The 18,222-nt window shown below is 35.1% G+C and overlaps 3 protein-coding genes and 1 pseudogene across 3 annotated transcripts; 1 reads left to right on the forward strand and 3 right to left on the reverse strand.

Moving 5' to 3' along the window:
* Window positions 1-2,236: 2,236 nt before the first annotated feature.
* On the forward strand, window positions 2,237-3,776 carry LOC140958497 (uncharacterized). The gene is made up of 4 exons (XM_073415954.1): window positions 2,237-2,458; window positions 2,914-3,025; window positions 3,297-3,368; window positions 3,446-3,776. Exons 1-4 carry the CDS (start codon window positions 2,331-2,333, stop codon window positions 3,524-3,526), a joined length of 393 nt encoding a protein of 130 aa, XP_073272055.1. The 5' UTR covers window positions 2,237-2,330; the 3' UTR covers window positions 3,527-3,776.
* A 265-nt stretch (window positions 3,777-4,041) lies between these two features.
* LOC140958498 (polyubiquitin 11-like) lies at window positions 4,042-4,957 on the reverse strand (annotated as a pseudogene).
* Window positions 4,958-7,013: 2,056 nt separating this feature from the next.
* Window positions 7,014-10,657, reverse strand: LOC140959500 (auxin response factor 18-like). The gene is made up of 3 exons (XM_073417366.1): window positions 8,786-10,657; window positions 7,430-8,295; window positions 7,014-7,330 (listed from the first exon to the last, which is right to left on the reverse strand). Exons 1-3 carry the CDS (start codon window positions 9,866-9,868, stop codon window positions 7,198-7,200), a joined length of 2,082 nt encoding a protein of 693 aa, XP_073273467.1. The 5' UTR covers window positions 9,869-10,657; the 3' UTR covers window positions 7,014-7,197.
* A 3,485-nt stretch (window positions 10,658-14,142) lies between these two features.
* Window positions 14,143-17,304, reverse strand: LOC140958336 (cytokinin riboside 5'-monophosphate phosphoribohydrolase LOG1). The gene is made up of 7 exons (XM_073415752.1): window positions 16,966-17,304; window positions 16,258-16,355; window positions 16,131-16,161; window positions 15,436-15,535; window positions 14,918-14,988; window positions 14,627-14,770; window positions 14,143-14,497 (listed from the first exon to the last, which is right to left on the reverse strand). Exons 1-7 carry the CDS (start codon window positions 17,083-17,085, stop codon window positions 14,405-14,407), a joined length of 657 nt encoding a protein of 218 aa, XP_073271853.1. The 5' UTR covers window positions 17,086-17,304; the 3' UTR covers window positions 14,143-14,404.
* Window positions 17,305-18,222: the final 918 nt, after the last annotated feature.

The raw sequence follows: 18,222 nt of genomic DNA on the forward strand, positions 1-18,222 counted from the left end.
AAAAAAAAATTACTTTTAATAAATCTAAAAAAAATGCTTATAATTTGACTATACTAACAATATTCATCTGACTATGCTAACAATATTCATGATTTTAACTAACACAGAAAAATTTAAAATTTAAAGCGAAAAAATTTACCCAAAATCGAAACCTAAATCGTGTAAGAGAAAAATTTTAAGTGTTGTAAAGTGATGTTGGGAAAATGGACCGAGAATTTATAGAGAATTGGCGACGGTGTTTGTCTAAACCGTCGCCATTCGCGATGGTTATTTCATTTAACTGTCGCAAATTTGAAAACTGTCGCTCATTTTAGCGACAGTTTTCTCTAAACGGCCGCTAATTTAAAATTAGCGACGANGTTTTTCGCAAAAAACAAGTGATCCCTATATCGATGTCTCTATAAATCTCTTATTAAACATCCCAAAACAGTAAAATTTAATACAAAATTAACTTTGGTCGTGAAGATTCATGTAGGAAACAAACGAGAAAAATGAGCACATCATCGTCGGCAAATAAGATGGTATCCTTAGGATAGTATTGTTAGGCATAGTTTGGTACACATGATAAGATAAACATGTGATATATAATGTAAGGATAAGTTAATGATAAATAAGATGTATGATATTATATTTAATGTTTGGTATGATTTTAATAAGAGTTATTAAATTTATATATTAGATTGTAATGACAAAATTAACCTAATTTNTCTTGTAGTGTATAAAATTAGGTTAATTTTGTCATTACAATCTAATATATAAATTTAATAACTCTTATTAAAATCATACCAAACATTAAATATAATATCATACATCTTATTTATCATTAACTTATCCTTACATTATATATCACATGTTTATCTTATCATGTGTACCAAACTATGCCTAACAATACTATCCTAAGGATACCATCTTATTTGCCGACGATGATGTGCTCATTTTTCTCGTTTGTTTCCTACATGAATCTTCACGACCAAAGTTAATTTTGTATTAAATTTTACTGTTTTGGGATGTTTAATAAGAGATTTATAGAGACATCGATATAGGGATCACTTGTTTTTTGCGAAAAACATATGTTATTTTATTACAAAAATTATGGTTTCAATTATTTCGAGAAAAAAAAAAGTAAAAAATGAATGAGAAAATCAAAATCGGTTCTGATTCAACTAGATTAGCAATGCGGAAATAGAACTGAAATTTCGAAAGTATGATTTTGATGGCGTTTTAAAGTAAAATCAGTGAGAATGGTGAAGGTGATTCTTAATATAAAATATATCAACACTTGTTTGTATTGCTCAACAATTCCATCCTTGTAAATTCCACCAAGCAACAAATTTGTCAATGGAGTGTAAGATTGACCAAAATGATTAATTATCCATTAATGATATTAATTATTCTTCTCGCACTCATATTTCATATGTATTTTTTGGTTCATTCAATTAAAGATTGTTATAAGAACATATTTTAATAAATTTATTATTCACTTATAACTATCATTTTCCATATTTATTTTTCTTGAATATATTTATGATTGAAATATAACATATATTATTTATGCATGCTTATTTTGGTATGCATTGATAACTAATAATTATAGATCATTAGATGTAAAATGAGAGTGGAATATATGATAACTTATGCTATTAATATCAGCGTATTTTTTTTTTATTTATTTTCTTTTGAGTAGATATTATAAGTAATTTCATTTCATCAAAAGTTTATAACTATTAATATTATATCTATATTCGTGAGACAGATTGATTATATCAATATTTTAGTGAAAAATTAATTTTTTAATAACTCGAGTCAAATCGAATATTTATTTAGCCTATAAATTTCGAAATTTTGTCTGGTTCTCCCGAAAATAAATAAATAATCTATGCTATTTTATTAAGTTTGAGACACTTAGAGTAACTAAATTTGGTGTCATGATCTGTTTTAATAATTATATATATTAATAAAATGTTAAAATTTTAATGCAAGTTATATGTAGTTCATCGGATATAATCATTGTTTCTTGGGGTTTAGGTTATAAGTTCAATTCATAATGAAGTCATTTTTTTATTCTTTTATTTTTCAATTTATTTTTTAATTTATATATCAAAATTATAGTGTAATTTCTCACTATTTCTTATAATTATATTTTAATCTTCATTTAAATATAAATCAAATAAATTATAAAAAATATTATATGTAACGCGTGCGTCACTGGACAAGTATAAAAGAAGCCGGCTCCATCCCAAGCGTGTCAGTGTCACTGCCCAAGAATCGGGGTTTGGTTTGGCCATATTGTTGTGGGAAAAATAATAGTGAAAAAAAAAAGGTTTGAGCAAATGGGGAGAGCGCAGAGGAGACAAATTTTAAAAACTTTAGGGTTCGTAATGCTTTTGGGAATTGCCGTTTACTTCATGCTTTGGACTGTCGATTATCGTGACTCCTCTCGTGATACTGAATTACTGAGGTATGTGATATTTTCCCTCTTAATCGGCGACTAGTTTTCGAGTTAATTCTCACTTTTATTTCATATTAATTTGCTCTTCGGATTGTCAATTTGATCGACTGATTGATTATTTTATAGAATTGATGCAAATATTTCATGCGGGAAATTGCTATACCTGTGTGGACAATCGAGCACAATGAACGGAGTTGTATTGATTGTTAATATAAGCAGAAGATAAAAGTTTATTTTTATTTTACCTGAAAAAATTGGACACTTAATTCAGCTCTCTGTTGTTGTTGTTATTATTATTATTATTTTCCCCGGAATGGGTCAGCAGGAAGAAGTTCTTTTTTCTTTTGAGGCATTTTTTATATACAAACTGTGAAATAATCATGGTGGTATGGTATTGATTGGTAAGCCATGATTTCTAGTATCACCAGTGTTTCCTCATAAGAGTACCCATTTAATTTTGTTAGGAGACAATTTGATCTTGCTAACAGAGAAGCGATGGATGAATCTGCAGAGTGGAGACGAAGATATGATGCCGAGGTAGTGAAGGCTGGTAGCTGCTCCAAGAAGCTGAATGAAGTAAGTTCCTTGTTATCATTTCTGTCTCAAGAGTAAATGTTAGTTTCGAAGTTGGAGTTGCTCTAGGAGACTGTTGCTTGTATTTCAGTAGAGGAGATGGCTTGACTAATTTGAGGGAACAGTTATATTTATTTGTGAAAGTGGCGATAGCACACCTACCCCCTCTGTTGCCATGTTTAGGATGGCTGATAATTGGTTCACACCATGTTATTCGATTGACCTTTGAGTTTTATCTTCACGACACATCAATTCTCTTTTTGTGTTTGTAAAGCTTCAAAGTTCTGTTGGAGAATCGGGTGAAGTATCCAGAACTCTGAAGAAGAAAATGGAGTTTCTGCAAAAGGTGTGTTACATAATCATATCATCATGACATTTACTTTTTAGCTGATGATCACTCGTTCAATTGCTTTGCGTTATTAGGAAAACATGGATTTACTTGATCGGGTCGAGTTAATGAAACAAGAGCTTGAAGCTGAGAAGTTGAGATGTAGCGTGCAATAGATGATGATGTTTGTTCCATGGTGGAGATATTATTAGTAGCTGATTCCGGATAAGGAACACGACCGACATGGCATGAAGCCTCGGACGATACACTATGTTTAGTGGTTAATTCCGAGGAGAGTCCCTCCAACTAAAAAACATTCGTTCTTTAATCTCTTTGAACGGGTTGAGAATTGGATTTAGTCTCCGACTTGTTAATTGTATACTTGCCGATCAGAATTCTGGGTTATGGACTTTCCAACGGATGTGTGTAATTTTGCTCCAAACATCTCACCATCGTCTTTTTGAAATTTTACCCATAAACGTTGGATCCCAGTTTTAAAATACTACACGAGCTCAGAAACAAATCAAATATATTTATTGAGGAAGAAAAAAACCTAATGTAATCCACATGCAATTTAAGAGAGAGAAATTAATCTTCTAAAGTCAACATCACAAAAATGAAACACGAAGGCACATATGGCCGTCCTCCAATATTTGTTTTCCCCATCCGAGTCTTAGACAATCAGTTCAACCTATATACCTCCGCTCAAGTGCAAAATAAGAGCAGCGTTGACTCCTTTTGGATGCTATAGTCTGCGAGTGTCTTGCCATCCTCAAGCTGTTTACCAGCAAAGACCAATCGCCGCTGGTCTGGAGGGATGCCTTCTTTGTCCTGAATCTTTGTTTTTGCGTTGCCAATGGTAACTGAACTCTCCACCTCTAAAGTGATGGTTTTCACTGTTAAGGTCTTAACAAAGATCTGCATTCCTCCCCTCAGTTTCAACACCAGATGAAGAGTCGACTCCTTTTTTAATGTTATAGTCAGCAAGTGTTCTGCCATCTTCCAGCTGCTTCCCAGCAAAGATCAATCGCTGCTGATCAGGAGGAATTCCTTCTTTGTCATGAATTTTGGCTTTAACATTGTCAATCGTGTCAGAACTCTCGACCTCCAAGGTGATGGTCTTCACAGTCAAGGTCTTCACAACGATTTGCATGCCTCCCCTCAAACGAAGCGCAAGGTGTAGACTTGATTCCTTATGTACGTTGTAATCTGCAAGGGGTCCTGCCATCCTCGAGTTGTTTCCCAGCAAAGATCAATCTCTCCTGGTCTGGAGGAATACCTTCCTTGTCTTGAATTTTTGCCTCGAGCTGCTTCCCAGCAAATATCAACCTTTGCTGATCAGGAGGGATTTCTTATTTATCTTGGATCTTTGCCTTGACATTGTCAATTGTATCCGAGCTCTCAACCTCCAGGGTGATGGTCTTCCCAGTAAGATATTTCACAAAAATCTGCATCCCACCACGAAGGTGGAGGACAAGGTGGAGGGTGGATTCTTTCTGAATGTTGTTATAGGTTCCCCCATCTTCAAGCTGCTTTCCGCGAAAGATTAGTCTTTGTTGAAAACGAGTCAAGTATTTGATTAAATACAATGAATACAAAGAGGTGAATACAAAAGTCTCATTATGATAATTTATCGATCACCCTATCTTTCCTCCACTTTTGTTGAGGTTGCTTCTGAAGTGAAGCTGCAAGTGCTGGGATGGAAAAAGAATTTAGTGAGTAACGAAAGTTAGAAGATGTTGCTCTTACCCATATGGGGTGTTGTTCTATCATGTCTCTACGGCTACCTTTAAAACCCCAAAAGAACATACAGCCATAAGATAGCTATAAGCTAATCAATGGGAGAAAGTTTCAAATCCATCTCTACTAATTGAGTTAGTGATTCAAGAGGCAGTCTAGATAGATCAATAAATTTGACCAAGATATAAAGTTTTATCTAACGTGAGACAATATCTTGTTCAACAATACCAACTTCAATCGAAAATTTGAACATTAACAATTTCTCAGTCCGTCTAACCCACTAAATGATGGGTTGTTCTGGAACAGACCGTTCGCCCGCCCCCCCGCCCGCCAAATGGTGGGTTGCAAGCCAACCCACCAACCCCTACCCACCAAATATAGCTGAAAGTTGAAGGACCTGTGTGCAATTAAGTAAGATCGAACGATATTAAAAATAATCATTCCTTCTCCTGATTTATGTAATGATCTTTCAGGATATTGCCTTAATTTTTAGAGGGATAATGTCAAATATTTAATCTTGTATTTAATACAAGTTAACTAATGATTGATATTGGTCTATAAATAATTGCAATTTTCTTAATTATTTATTTTTCGATCTGAACAATGGCTATAAACAACCCAGTGTAACCTGATCGTAATTTTAAAAATTATTATATTGAATAAAAATAACTCAAATTAGTTGGCTTTAAATACTTGGGAAGACACTCACTTAATCGACTTCATTTGTTTTTCCCTAAACAGTAAATATTCACTAAAACTGTCAACCGACTGTAAATTTCAGTTGGAGCACCGTTGATAAGTTCTGAGTCCACATGCTATCGGGCCCTTACCATCTGTCTCTGTCTCCAAATCTCGGTCTCTTCGGTCCCATTACTCTACAGACATTTTATATTAATAAAAATACTTCGTTCGCGTAAGCATCACACTTAAAAAAAAAAAAAAAAACAAAAAAAACATGAGCACCACATCAATATTTCTTTTTTAGGCGCAAACATATGAAGAAAAGACAGAGGAGTTGATACTCATGGATAGGTTCGGCCCACTCTCGAAAGCCTAAAAAGATGAAGCCCACAAAAATATTCAGAAAATTCCGGAAAGTCATCTTCATGACAAAATCCGTTAGGAGATCATCTCATTCACATCAAGCTGTCCTTGCTAACCCCACCAAATATATTATCTAGTAATTATGATTTTTGCTGTTTATGGTAGTTTTTGTATTGTTTTTTTGTAAGCAGATAAGCGGGACCATTACTTTTCTAACTTTGATGAACATCAACCAACAATTACTCTTCCAACCCAATTGATTAAATTGCTTTTCACCCAATTCTACTTACCTTGGTGAAACAATGGCATTTACTACGGGACAAAAATAGAAATCACATTCAGGAAATGGCCTTCTCTGTTTAGTACGAGCGACAGTTGATACTTTTAAAAAAAGAATTTATTAATGTCATTGTAAATCTTGCATATTTAAAGGAAACTAGCAACTCTCGCACTTGATTTTCACATGCTCAAATAATTTAATTATTTGAAAAAAACTATAACTGAGAAAAAAGACTTGTGAGTTTTTGAGATAAAGCAGAGAGAGAGGATAATAATTTGTAAAGATAATTTAGTTTGAACAATAAATCATGAAATTTGAAAAAGAAGAGATGATAATACAGCCTAGCCTCATGCACGTGTATTTGGTCCCACCTTCTCCTAAAACGTCTTGGGCTTCATCTTTGTCACCAGGCCGAAGGATCCTCTTCTTTAGTTTAATAAATAAGTAATTCTTACAATTAAATCAATAGCTTGCTTTATCTCTCACAGAAATGAGTTTAATATTTCCTTTTTATTTGACAAAAGGGGGCTATCGCAATCAACCTAAGCTTTCTCCAAAATGGCGAGGTAAAGTGTGAAGTGGCCTTTTTTACGTTCGACTCTCGAAACCGTAGCCTAAAATTTAAAACCATACAAAAATGCAAGAAATTTAGAACTTATTTTTACAAGAAAACAACTAAAGAGGAATCCTCCCAGCAGATATGATACGACATAGCTCGAAAGGTCGATTTGTCACTTGGGTCAAGTCCCCCATGATCCAGGAATGACTCTTCTTGAGTTGTTGTTAAGAGGTAAGCTTGAAGTTATTCATAGTTAGACTGGGAGTTTCCATTTGTATGGTCACAATTCCACACTCCTGCGTTCTGGCTACGAATTTCGTTAAAATCCTCAACCTTTTAGCGGCCATCTTGAAGTTACTGCAACATTGACAGAGCAAAGTACCAAATACATGATTTGAAGTAGAAAATGACAAAAGAAAGCACATGGATTTAACTAATTTTTATGAGATGACCGACCTAAATGGTTCTTCACTGAGTTGCTTGACTGCACCTTTGGCGTCCCAATACAGGACGTCATTCAGTGGATCTGAAATTTGGACCCCAAACATATCTTCCAGATTTCTATAAAGTTCGTCATATGAACTGACCAAAGAAAGGTCCATGGTGCGACCCATATCCTCAGATTCAAAGAAAACTTTGCACTCACCGGTTTCAAGATTCAGACCATCACATGAAGTGTGTTCCGTTGCATCATTCTGATTCGAACCAGATCCATCTGAACTATTTCCAGTTTTATCAGCAGGGCTAGTAGAACCGTTACCCACACGGATTGAAGAAACAGTGTCACTACCACAGCTAGTACACATTTGCTTCTCTGTTAGTATTGGTTGACCAAAAAGCACAAACGGGGTTGCCTTCAACACATCAGATTGCTTTGAACCCTGAGTCGAATTTCCCATGGTCGGTGAGCAAGAAATGTTCTCAATATTGCCAGGCTTGGTGGCTATGTAGGGAATCGGGGTTCCGGTAGGTACAACAGCTTGATTGAAGCCGACTGGAAACAAACCTGGTTGCAGTTTACTGAGATGAAAATCTGATAATAATCCATATCGAGCATGCCTGGCTCCCTGCATGCCAGCAGGAGTGTTGTCTTGACGACAACCAAAGGGGATGCTGGACCCAAGTAGGAGATTGTTGCCTGAAAGAAATGGGAACGTAAGTTGGGAGTCAAGTGGGAGATCTGATTGATGAGGCGGTCTTAATTTCTTTTGAGGAGGTGAAAAAGGAGAGAGATGAACGCCCGGCATGTTTGATACTAACTCTACAAGCCATGGGCTGACACTTTTCAAGTTTTCAAGTAGGTCAGGTTCATCCCACGTCACCTGCATCGATTCGGCGTAATTAAGTCGCGTGAATCATAGTAGATTTATCATAAGATCCTCAACAATTATAAGAGTTTTTTCCTCCAAACTTTAATGCACACTACAATTAGGGGCAAGTTTTCTGATCAAACTATTCCCACAGTTCAAGGTACGAAATGAAAACGAATAAGAATATTTGCAATCAAAGTATGATGCATATATGCCCAAGATTTGATCAGCACGAAAAACAGGGAATAGGACAGCAGGCATTTTTCACTGATGCAAACCATGGCAATTGGTACTCGTGCAGAAGGTGCAGTATAAATGCACTATTACTTATGTTCATTGTAGTTTTGAGTCTATTACAATAAGGTGGTAACTATATCATGTAATGTACGAATATATGTTGATAAATATATCATAAAGAAATCGAAAGATCAAGGTGAAATCATGATCATATAGGGATCATGTACCAAGTTAAAACACAAAACATTCAACAGAAAAATATTACCTGCAGAAGCCTCCAAGGAGAATCAGGCCACCGAATTGGGTCAGCAACCTGGACTGACAATATGGTTCCCATAAACCAACTTATACGCGATGAATCTTCTGTTTCAAATGCCATCCTGAACCTGATACCCGAGCTCCAGCGTATTTGCAATGCGACATTTACAAGAGAAGCCTTAACACAGAACTCGGGCGTGCTAGCTCGAGGGTAGTAAATAACCTCAAAGGGTTGTCCACTGGCGGCAAGAGTGGCAGCTTCAATTACCGTTTCTACCTTCACTCGTTCTCTACCGATCAAACTTCCATTCCCAACGCCATTACCAATTCTTGCCAACTTATTCTCATCATCCCCCAAGAAAGTCGAAAACCCTCCATAAGGCATGGTAGAATTCCCCCCAGCAGGATTCCATCCTGATGGAATCTCAATTCCCCTCTTTGCACGCCTAATCCCAATGCAAATATCGCCTTTTTCCGCCCTCAGAAACACTATGGAATCGCCAGCCACTAACTTCTTATGGTTCACAAAAGTATTCCACCCCGTGGTCAAGAGATGTCGCCTAGGTGTTCCTCTGTAAACATGCCTGAATTTCCAAGTTTCACCATGAACATCCTTGGCAAGAATTGTCTGAACCGGAAGATCCACTGTGTGATCCAGCCTAGGAAAAATGGTCTCTGCGCAGTACCTAGGAACCGAAAAGCCCCCACCGTTGTTGGCATCAGATTGTGTTAATGTCTTGGCAAACGAAGTGGGTTTTTCTTGATTCTCAGACCCATTAATCCATAAAACCCCTTTATCATCAAAATCAACATCATCGCTAATAGGAACCAGACGAATTTTCGAAAAAACCTCATCTGAGTCGAGATCTGCCATGAATTTGATTGCAGAAATTGTACACGGTACGTAAGCAGGAATCCTAGGAAAATTCCTGTAATCGACATTTCCAGAAGCGTGCTCAGCATGTCCCTGAGGAAAGTAAAACACTTTCGAGTTAACCGGCGGCATTTGCACCATGTTACCGGCACAAGCATGCCATAACTGAGAGTCCAAACATTTCTCAGTTTCTTTCACCGTTTCCTTCGATTCCATAAAGGTAATCAATGCAGTTTTAGCAATAACTATCGCAAAATCTAACCCAACTTTAGGTCACGGGAAGCCCTTCAACAATTTAACAGGCGTCGTACAATGATGGCACTGCCACAAAAGAAAACGCAGAACATTTAGAAATCAAGAAAACTAAATTGAACCCAGAGAATTTCCAGTTTTTCCCTCTCTTATCTTCAGTAGGCAAGCATACCCATCTGCAGAAACATCTAAAATATTGATTTTACTGGAAAAGAGGAAATTTGTTTAGAAATTGAATCCCAGAAAATCGCAGTCTCGTCAATTTCGCCATCCAATATCTCATTTTTCACCCAAAACTGTTCACATCAGCACAAGAAACCCAAGACTACCCGAGAAGATTTGAGTCACTTTTGGTAGACAAATCAATCAACACATAAAGATCGAAACAAAAGCAAAATAAACAATCCTGAAAGAACCCAAAAAAATCTGATTAAAGACGCAAAGATCCCAGTGAAATAGGAACAGATGAAAACCCCTTCGGCTTTTCTTTACTTCAACTCTCTGTTTCTTTCTCCCACATTTACACTCAACTCCGTTCACACAAATAAGCCAATCTCTCTCCGACTCTCTCTCTCTCTCTCTTATATATACAAGATATACATACATGTATGTGTATGTATATCCGTTAAGTCTTAACACGTACACAAAGCGTCTTTCAAGTAAGTCCTTTTCTTTTTCCATTCACCTGACGAGTAAAATAATTGTTTCTTCTCTGGGAAAAAAATTGATTTTTTCGCAGAACTATTATAATATAAATTTCCTCACCTTTTTCTTCGGATCTGAAGAACCGTCCGATGTACCTTCAACAAAACAACAAAAATCTTTAAAAAGCAAGCTTTATCTGTTTTTTTATTTATTCTGTTGCTTATGGCTATGGATATGAGATTAGTGGGGGTCAATAAAATAAATTTACCCCAGAAAATCTATCAACTTTTTCTGAAAAAATAAAGAATGGAGAGACTGTTTTAGTAACATTTCTTTTTTTGTGAACAAGGGAAACTTTCATTAATCAGTTATAACAAGGAGCAAATGAAGCTAGGAGATTATTTCGACACCTGCAGACTTAGCAAGAATTCTCTTGCCTCAACGTTACATGGGAGTGATCAATGTCCTTCACAAAGCCATTAGAGTACTTGCGGAATACACATCTGTAGCCCGTCCTCTTTGAGTTTTGAAAAACCGTTGCGTCAACGTTACACTTTATCCAATCCATTGTTTACTTTGTCCATATAATCGCACCGTCTTGTACAAGCAATATCCGGTCCCGAATTTCAGAAACTTGAGCCGAATCCCGCTGAAGAAGAAATGGGCTTGCTGTATTGACCAGCTGAATTTATGTCTTATGTCCATCCAAACCATGCATGTCATTTCGATGTTTCCAGACAAACAATTTCCTTTTCTCTCTACTACAATTTTGTCACCTCTCATAGATATCTGGAAAGGCTAGTGTTTCATCAATTTGGATGTGGATGGGTGCAAGTGACCAACATCATTTCGCGAATGAATTAGAGAGACATTACAAAAATTGTTACTCTTCATTCCAACTCAATCCGTGTTCGAATAACAAGCTAGTACCAAAAAAAAAAAAAAATCAAAATATTGACTCATTTCACCTTTACATATAATACAATATATTATTACAACACGAGTTTTGAAATCACGAAATCTATGTTTTTTAAAGCCTTTTTTATACTGATAGAGTAGGTCTCATATGAGACCGTCTCACGGATCTTAATCCGTGAGACGGGTCAACCATACCCATTTTCACAATAAAAAGTAATACTCTTAGCATAAAAAGTAATACTTTTTCATGGATGACCCAAATAAGACATCCGTCTCACAAATACGACCCGTGAGACCGTCTCACACAAGTTTTTGCCATACTGGATATGTTATTCCAAATCATCCAAAATATATGAGCCGAAACAATATATCTACATTATATATCTACGTTATTATATTATTAAAGTTGAAAGGCTTAAAATAACTACTTTGGTCTGTTTTTGATAAACAAAAAATATCTATTTATCTATATTTTTAAATTTTAAAATAATCAGATCATTATAAAATAAAAAATTACCATAAAAACATTATTAAATTTATTTAAAACAACAAGTATAAAATGTAAGTAGATTATAATAGAAGAGATGATTAGGACTTGATAATCGTGGTGAAAGAATTCTTCAAACACAAAAATATATTAATTAACAAAAATTAATGTATCCGGACATTTAGCCCAAACATAACACGACTCCATCGATATTGCCACATTCGCACTCCACCCTGCCCTAAGCCTAGCTCACCACATACATATTCTATTCTTGTTTATGAAAAAGTAAAAATAAAAATCTCAAACTCTCAAAATTATCACACTATATACTTTATAATATTTTTCTCTCAATTCAATTGTGTTTTTCTTCACAAATTTTAATATTCAACACCTAATTTTACCTAACATCTCACATTCAAATATTCAACATTCAACATTCAACATTCAAATATTCAATATTAAAATATTAATTTTCAAACGTTTCCACGTGTATATATATATATATTCTTGACAGCTACAAGACAACAAAGCGTGGGCAGAGGGAAGCTTTGGTGTTGTTGGAGCATGACGTTGACCGCTACACGTGTTCGCATATGATTGGATGCTGACGTATGCTGTTTGTCCCTCTTGTGCACCCGACCACTGACCATTTTGCCGAATCTCTGTCGGTTTTTTAATCCGGAAACACAAAATAAATAAATAAATATATTTATTCGATATGCATTGAATTTAATGCTAAAAATGATAGATTGTAATTGAATGGTATTTTTGTGATAAATTTACGGCCAAAAAAAATAAAAAATGTCGTCGTTTATATATAGGTTGGTCCCTTTAATACATGAAAAAGAATAATAGAATGTCTCTTTCGAACATACATTATTTCTTCAAAGTGTAATGTATTAAAGTAATGAAAGAGGATTATATATCCTAATCTAAATGATAACAAAAATGTCAAAGAAACAACAGTGAAGTTAATTAATTTATTCACACACAGAAAATGACCAATTTGTTTGTTGGAGAAGAAAGAGATAGATCCTAACATTTTCAGATCCAATTGTGGGACACAATTTGGCCCAAAACCATAACTAAACGGGCTTGTCTTTTGACGCAGATTGCTTTCAAATATAAAATCACATGCAAACATTATCATATCTTTAATGTAAATAATAATAATAATAATAATTATTATTATTATTATTATTATTTTGTTTTATTTTTTTAAATCTAACATCTTCTATCTTCTATTACTGTGAATTGTCGCACCCCTAGACCGAGATAAGACGGAATGACCAAGCAAGTTACCGAATGGCAGTCTAGCCCTTGAGGAATTTTTATAATTATCATATTATCTTAATTTAAAGTAAATCATCCCCAATTAGTTGTCTAAGTTGGTTGTATAGATGAACTACCAATGATCATGAGATCGATTTCCTATTAACACTTTTTCAAACGAGTCTGTTGTTCATATTTTGGTTTACTCGACTAATGTTATTTGTAAAACTACTGCGTTAGCTTGGAAATTAACGTATGTGCGTTCCGACGTTATAAAAAAAACTAATGAAATATGTGGTGTATCTAAAGATAGAGAGAGTGAGTGAGTCGACACATGTTTGTAACAAAAATGGTCCCTCCTCATCTCTTATTCCTTCATAGTGGAACGCTACAATTGCCCCATTCCTGGCATTCATTCAAATCCTGCAACCCTTCAAATTTTCTCATAATAATAACAAACCACTACCCATCCAACACTCAACCACTCCCATTTTATCCAGGATGAACATTCTAATTTTACATCATACCATCACATAGTATACTTTTCAATATTGTGCATGCTTTCTTTCTTTCATTTCTTTAAAGATAAAACTAAGGGGATAAATTTTCTCTATTTTAATGACATAACTTGGGCGTAGTAACTTCTGTCTTGCTATTTTTCATGCTTTTTCATGGGCGTTTATCGCTTTTTTCTATTAAAAAATAAATAAAGATAAAATCAGATGATGACAATGGGCTCCTACACAACTTTCACAAGGGAAACATGATAATGGCAGTGCCCTCCATTCAACACAGGGCACGATCTGACCTGCACTTTGTTTACAAGTCAAAGCAGACAAAAATATGAGCATCTTCTAGAGGAATGGAATCTTGAAACAAGAAAGACCAGACTTGACATGACAAAAGATTGGAGTCATTAGTTGCGGGGAATGGGATTAATATTGATGCATTCAGTATGGCAGACCAGTTACAACTTGCAAATTGAGGAAACGAAGTGTCCATGTGAAGCTGAAATAACAAGCTATCACATGGTCATGGTCAGGTCCTTCATTTTCAAGCCAAAAAATTTACAATATGAGATTTCCCCCGCTACAAAAATTTGAAATAGCCAGTCAGCTCCTTTTAGTGGCAATTCACATGCTCTAATGGAGCCATCATATGCAGATAATCCATTGTCTTCACCTCGAAAGATCGTATATAGGGGAATAACCCAGCTGCTCCATTTCCCAGCTATGTTTTGAAGCCACTCTTTCATGTCGAGGTATATAATCCTGTGAAAACGTAAAGACATCCTCGTATTAATTTAAATGATATGTGCATCAATTATGGAGTCCAAATCTTGAGTGAAAAATGCCACTTTATGAATTATGCTGGATTTATCGAGGAAAATAGTTTATTACCTCCAATTTTTTGACAAGCTCCTTTGCGTTCGGTGCCGAGACAATGATATGGCGTGCACTTGGGATAATGAATCCTTCCTCCACGGCTTTGTCGATGAACGACAGTAAAGAGTTGTAGTATCCATCCACATTTAGCAATCCTACCTGCAAAAATACAAAAGCACTTTTAATTTCTCGTTATGGGTTTTGTTAAAGTTCTTATTCCTGTTATTTTCTTTAACCATATGAAGTTCCTAATATCTGAACGACATAGAGATCAATGAATCCATGACATATCAAGAAATAAAGTACCGGTTTATCATGGATTCCCAGTTGAGCCCATGTGATCACTTCAAGCAATTCCTCAAGAGTTCCATAGCCACCTGTATACATCAACAAATCAGTTCATTTATTGCATATGTTAAATTCCTTAACCAAGTTCTTGATATTGCGAATAGCCAAAAATTACGATTTCAATAAAGAAAAACATTTATAAAGGCATGATTGTCTGGAAGCCATCGTTAATTATTTCTATTTATCCTACAGACAAATGAAAATATATAATATATTCTGTTTTTGAAGTATCTTACTCTCCTAGTACTCATTGATTGAGAAGCTGAGGTTTGACAAAGGATGAGATGTAGGAAGCAAAACAAGAGTTTTCTGTCACAAGAAAACTACAATTTTATGCATGCTACTATTATAATGCATTAAAGGAAAGAAATGACGCCATTTAGCAGCTGTTGCACAAACTTTTAAGACCAAGAAATGAGAGAAATGGCAAACTTCGAACTGAGAAATTAGCGCAAGTGAAGGGTTTTTACACCAACCTGGCAAGGCAATAAAAGCATCAGAATGCCTAGCCATTTCTGCTTTCCTTTGGTGCATATCTGCAACAGCCTTCACTTCTCCCACTGTCACACCAGTTAACTGCAAAAGGATGCTCATTCCCATTATAACCAAAATTGTTCATAAAGCTGAAAAAGGAAAGGGAGAGTTTTCTTGCATGTTGAACGCCGTGCATTTTTTTGCAGTTGAGCAATAATGGGTGGTTTTGCAGGGGAAATAAAATTCAAAGTCAGCAACGGTAAATTTGAATCACAGAAAAGGCCATGGAAGAAAAATACAAGATCCCGCACGTAACATAGCAGAACAATCAGATATGTGTAAATTAAAAGAACATATTTGGAGTCCGAATGTAGTCATATATTGTAATGACCAACGAAGAAACAAATGGCTTGCATTTGGCAGGAATCAAGGAACATAAATCAATAGCAGATGAAAGAAATGCAGAGCAAACAGACTCATATTTATCAAGATTCAAGACAGAATGAGCTTATAGCCTTATAGTCTATGGATCGGGAAAAGCGTTGCCATCCAAGAGAAACATGAAAAAACAGAAAAGAAAATCACTGTATCAACTCCATCAGTGGTATTATTAGTATGCATTCAAACTAATAAAAAGTTGTATACAAATTATTTAAACCGTAAAAAGCCCAAGACATTTTAACCGTAGCAGACAAACCTCTCGAGGCATGAGCGTCTTGGGAATCACCCTGCAGAGGGAGACAATAATATGACAAAAAAAAATCAGTTAAGTGAAGAATTACGCAGAAACTTCTGCCATTAACAACTTATTGAAAGAAGCTTACCCCATGACATGCCGACCACCATCATGAACAGCTTGTGAAACCAAACCCATAAGTCCTATGCTGCCTCCTCCATACACCAAATCAATGTTCCTAGAAACCTAAGAACACATGGACCACATTAGACCAGAGTTCCAAGAATCGTGCAAAATGAAGTTTGTCTTCTTTCAATCGAACTTTGACCGAGTAGGATTTTTTGTACAGTAGCCGCCCCCCACCCTCTCTAAAAATTGCACATTTATCACGCCTTCGACATTGTGAAAAGAGGAAAAACTATAGGAGTACTTCACATAGCACAGCCGTATGTTGGGGTTCTTATCCATTTGAGGAAGAAAGCAAGATTTTCATTGGAAAAAAATTGAGAGAGACCTGTAGATGAAAGTAACATGACATATGGAGTGTCTAAACTAAAAGCACAAAGATCTAATCTTCCCCTTTTCGTTTAAACCAGACGGCGAGGTGAAAATTAGGAGTCCCAAAAGCTAAACGCCATGAATTTTTTTGAGAGCAGAGACACAGCATTCAGAAACTATGGATACAATTTCTTGCAAAATCACATGTCAAAAACATAAGTAGAACAATGAAAGACGCAAAGCCAAGAATCTGAACAAACTTTCACTCAAATACACACAAACACAACATTTTCCTAAATAAAGAAAGAAACGCATTTCAATGGGGAAAAGAAAGCGAGGACAAAGAAAATGCATGTACCAAGACTTTGCCCAGCTCAACGGCGGATTCTTGATAGCTAGTCTTCTTTCCTTGGCTACTCCCACAGAACACACAAATCCTCTTGAATTTGGACGCCTTCACTTCGCTCTCTCTCTCCATTTTTTTTCCCTTTTATCTCCAAATTTAAGTGGCACCTTTGAATAAAAGAACAATCTTTCTTACAACAGTCCCCTGAATACACCCGCCATGGCTACTATCTGTGCCAGATATATAGCCTCCTTTATAGTAAAAATAGCATGTTTTTATTTATATTTATCAGTAAAGAAGCGGGAGAGAATGGAAGAATACACGGATCAACAGGGAGATCAAATATCTGCGCTTACTATACGAGTTTCGGGTTGGGTTTTATTTATACAGTGGGAAGGAAACTTGGTATGCGTGACCGGCACGTGTGGACCACTTCATTTGTTAAGTTTTTCTTTTTTATTCATTCTATTTTATTTCCTTCAACTTAATTAATTTTGTGCATGGAAATGTCGTATTTGGCTTAAATTCTGTTTTATTTTGTATTCAACGCAATAATCTTATTATTATTATTGTCGTCGTTGTTGTTGTTGTTGTTGTTGTTGTTGTTGTTGTTGGTATGAAAAAGTAAAAATTTATAGTAAAAAAATAAAAATATCAAACTATCAAAATTATCAAATTACACACTTTATAATATTTTTCTCTCAATTCAATTGTGAGTTTCTTCACAAATGATGATACTATTTATAGAATTTCTTTGGTAATAATTCAAAAAATAAATTACATCATTACCTTCATCATCACACACAAATTTTTAATTTTTACAACTCTTATTTTAACATTTAAATTTTCAATACACCTATTTTGAATATTAATTTTTAAAAATTATTATTATTATTATTATTATTATTATTATTATATAAAAGTTCGGCTCTTATAGTAGTTATTTGATTTTCCTCGTATATTACATGACACAACCTGCTTTAATTATTTAGAGTAGGTCTCTTGTGATACGGTCTCACGAATCTTTATCTGTGAGACAGTTCAACCCTATCGATATTCACAATAAAAAGTAATACTCTTAGCATAAAAAGTAATACTTTTCATGGATGATCCAAATAAGAGATCCGTCTCACAAAATATCATCCGTGAGATCGTTTCACACAAATTTTTTTCTAATTATTTATGCATTTATTAATTTTTACAATTAGTCGATACATAATTTAATACAAAAATATATATTATGACTTGTCGATAAATAATTTAATACAA

The sequence above is a fragment of the Primulina huaijiensis genome, chromosome 15 (genome assembly GCF_012295235.1).
Source record: "Primulina huaijiensis isolate GDHJ02 chromosome 15, ASM1229523v2, whole genome shotgun sequence".
In the NCBI taxonomy this organism is placed as follows: Eukaryota; Viridiplantae; Streptophyta; class Magnoliopsida; order Lamiales; family Gesneriaceae; genus Primulina; species Primulina huaijiensis.

What these genes read in the sequence shown, in the direction of transcription:
- LOC140958497 (XM_073415954.1), top strand. Translation starts at nt 2,331, where the DNA reads ATGGGGAGAGCGCAGAGGAGACAAATTTTAAAAACTTTAGGGTTCGTA. An exon ending in CGTGATACTGAATTACTGAG is followed by an intron (nt 2,459 to 2,913) that starts GTATGTGATATT and finishes TAATTTTGTTAG; the next exon opens with GAGACAATTTGATCTTGCTA. An exon ending in AAATGGAGTTTCTGCAAAAG is followed by an intron (nt 3,369 to 3,445) that starts GTGTGTTACATA and finishes TTGCGTTATTAG; the next exon opens with GAAAACATGGATTTACTTGA.
- LOC140959500 (XM_073417366.1), bottom strand. Translation starts at nt 9,868, where the DNA reads ATGGAATCGAAGGAAACGGTGAAAGAAACTGAGAAATGTTTGGACTCT. An exon ending in CTCCTTGGAGGCTTCTGCAG is followed by an intron (nt 8,296 to 8,785) that starts GTAATATTTTTC and finishes GAATCGATGCAG; the next exon opens with GTGACGTGGGATGAACCTGA. An exon ending in CTCAGTGAAGAACCATTTAG is followed by an intron (nt 7,331 to 7,429) that starts GTCGGTCATCTC and finishes TCAATGTTGCAG; the next exon opens with TAACTTCAAGATGGCCGCTA.
- LOC140958336 (XM_073415752.1), bottom strand. Translation starts at nt 17,085, where the DNA reads ATGGAGAGAGAGAGCGAAGTGAAGGCGTCCAAATTCAAGAGGATTTGT. An exon ending in TTGAGCTGGGCAAAGTCTTG is followed by an intron (nt 16,356 to 16,965) that starts GTACATGCATTT and finishes ATGTGTTCTTAG; the next exon opens with GTTTCTAGGAACATTGATTT. An exon ending in AGACGCTCATGCCTCGAGAG is followed by an intron (nt 15,536 to 16,130) that starts GTTTGTCTGCTA and finishes ATCCTTTTGCAG; the next exon opens with TTAACTGGTGTGACAGTGGG.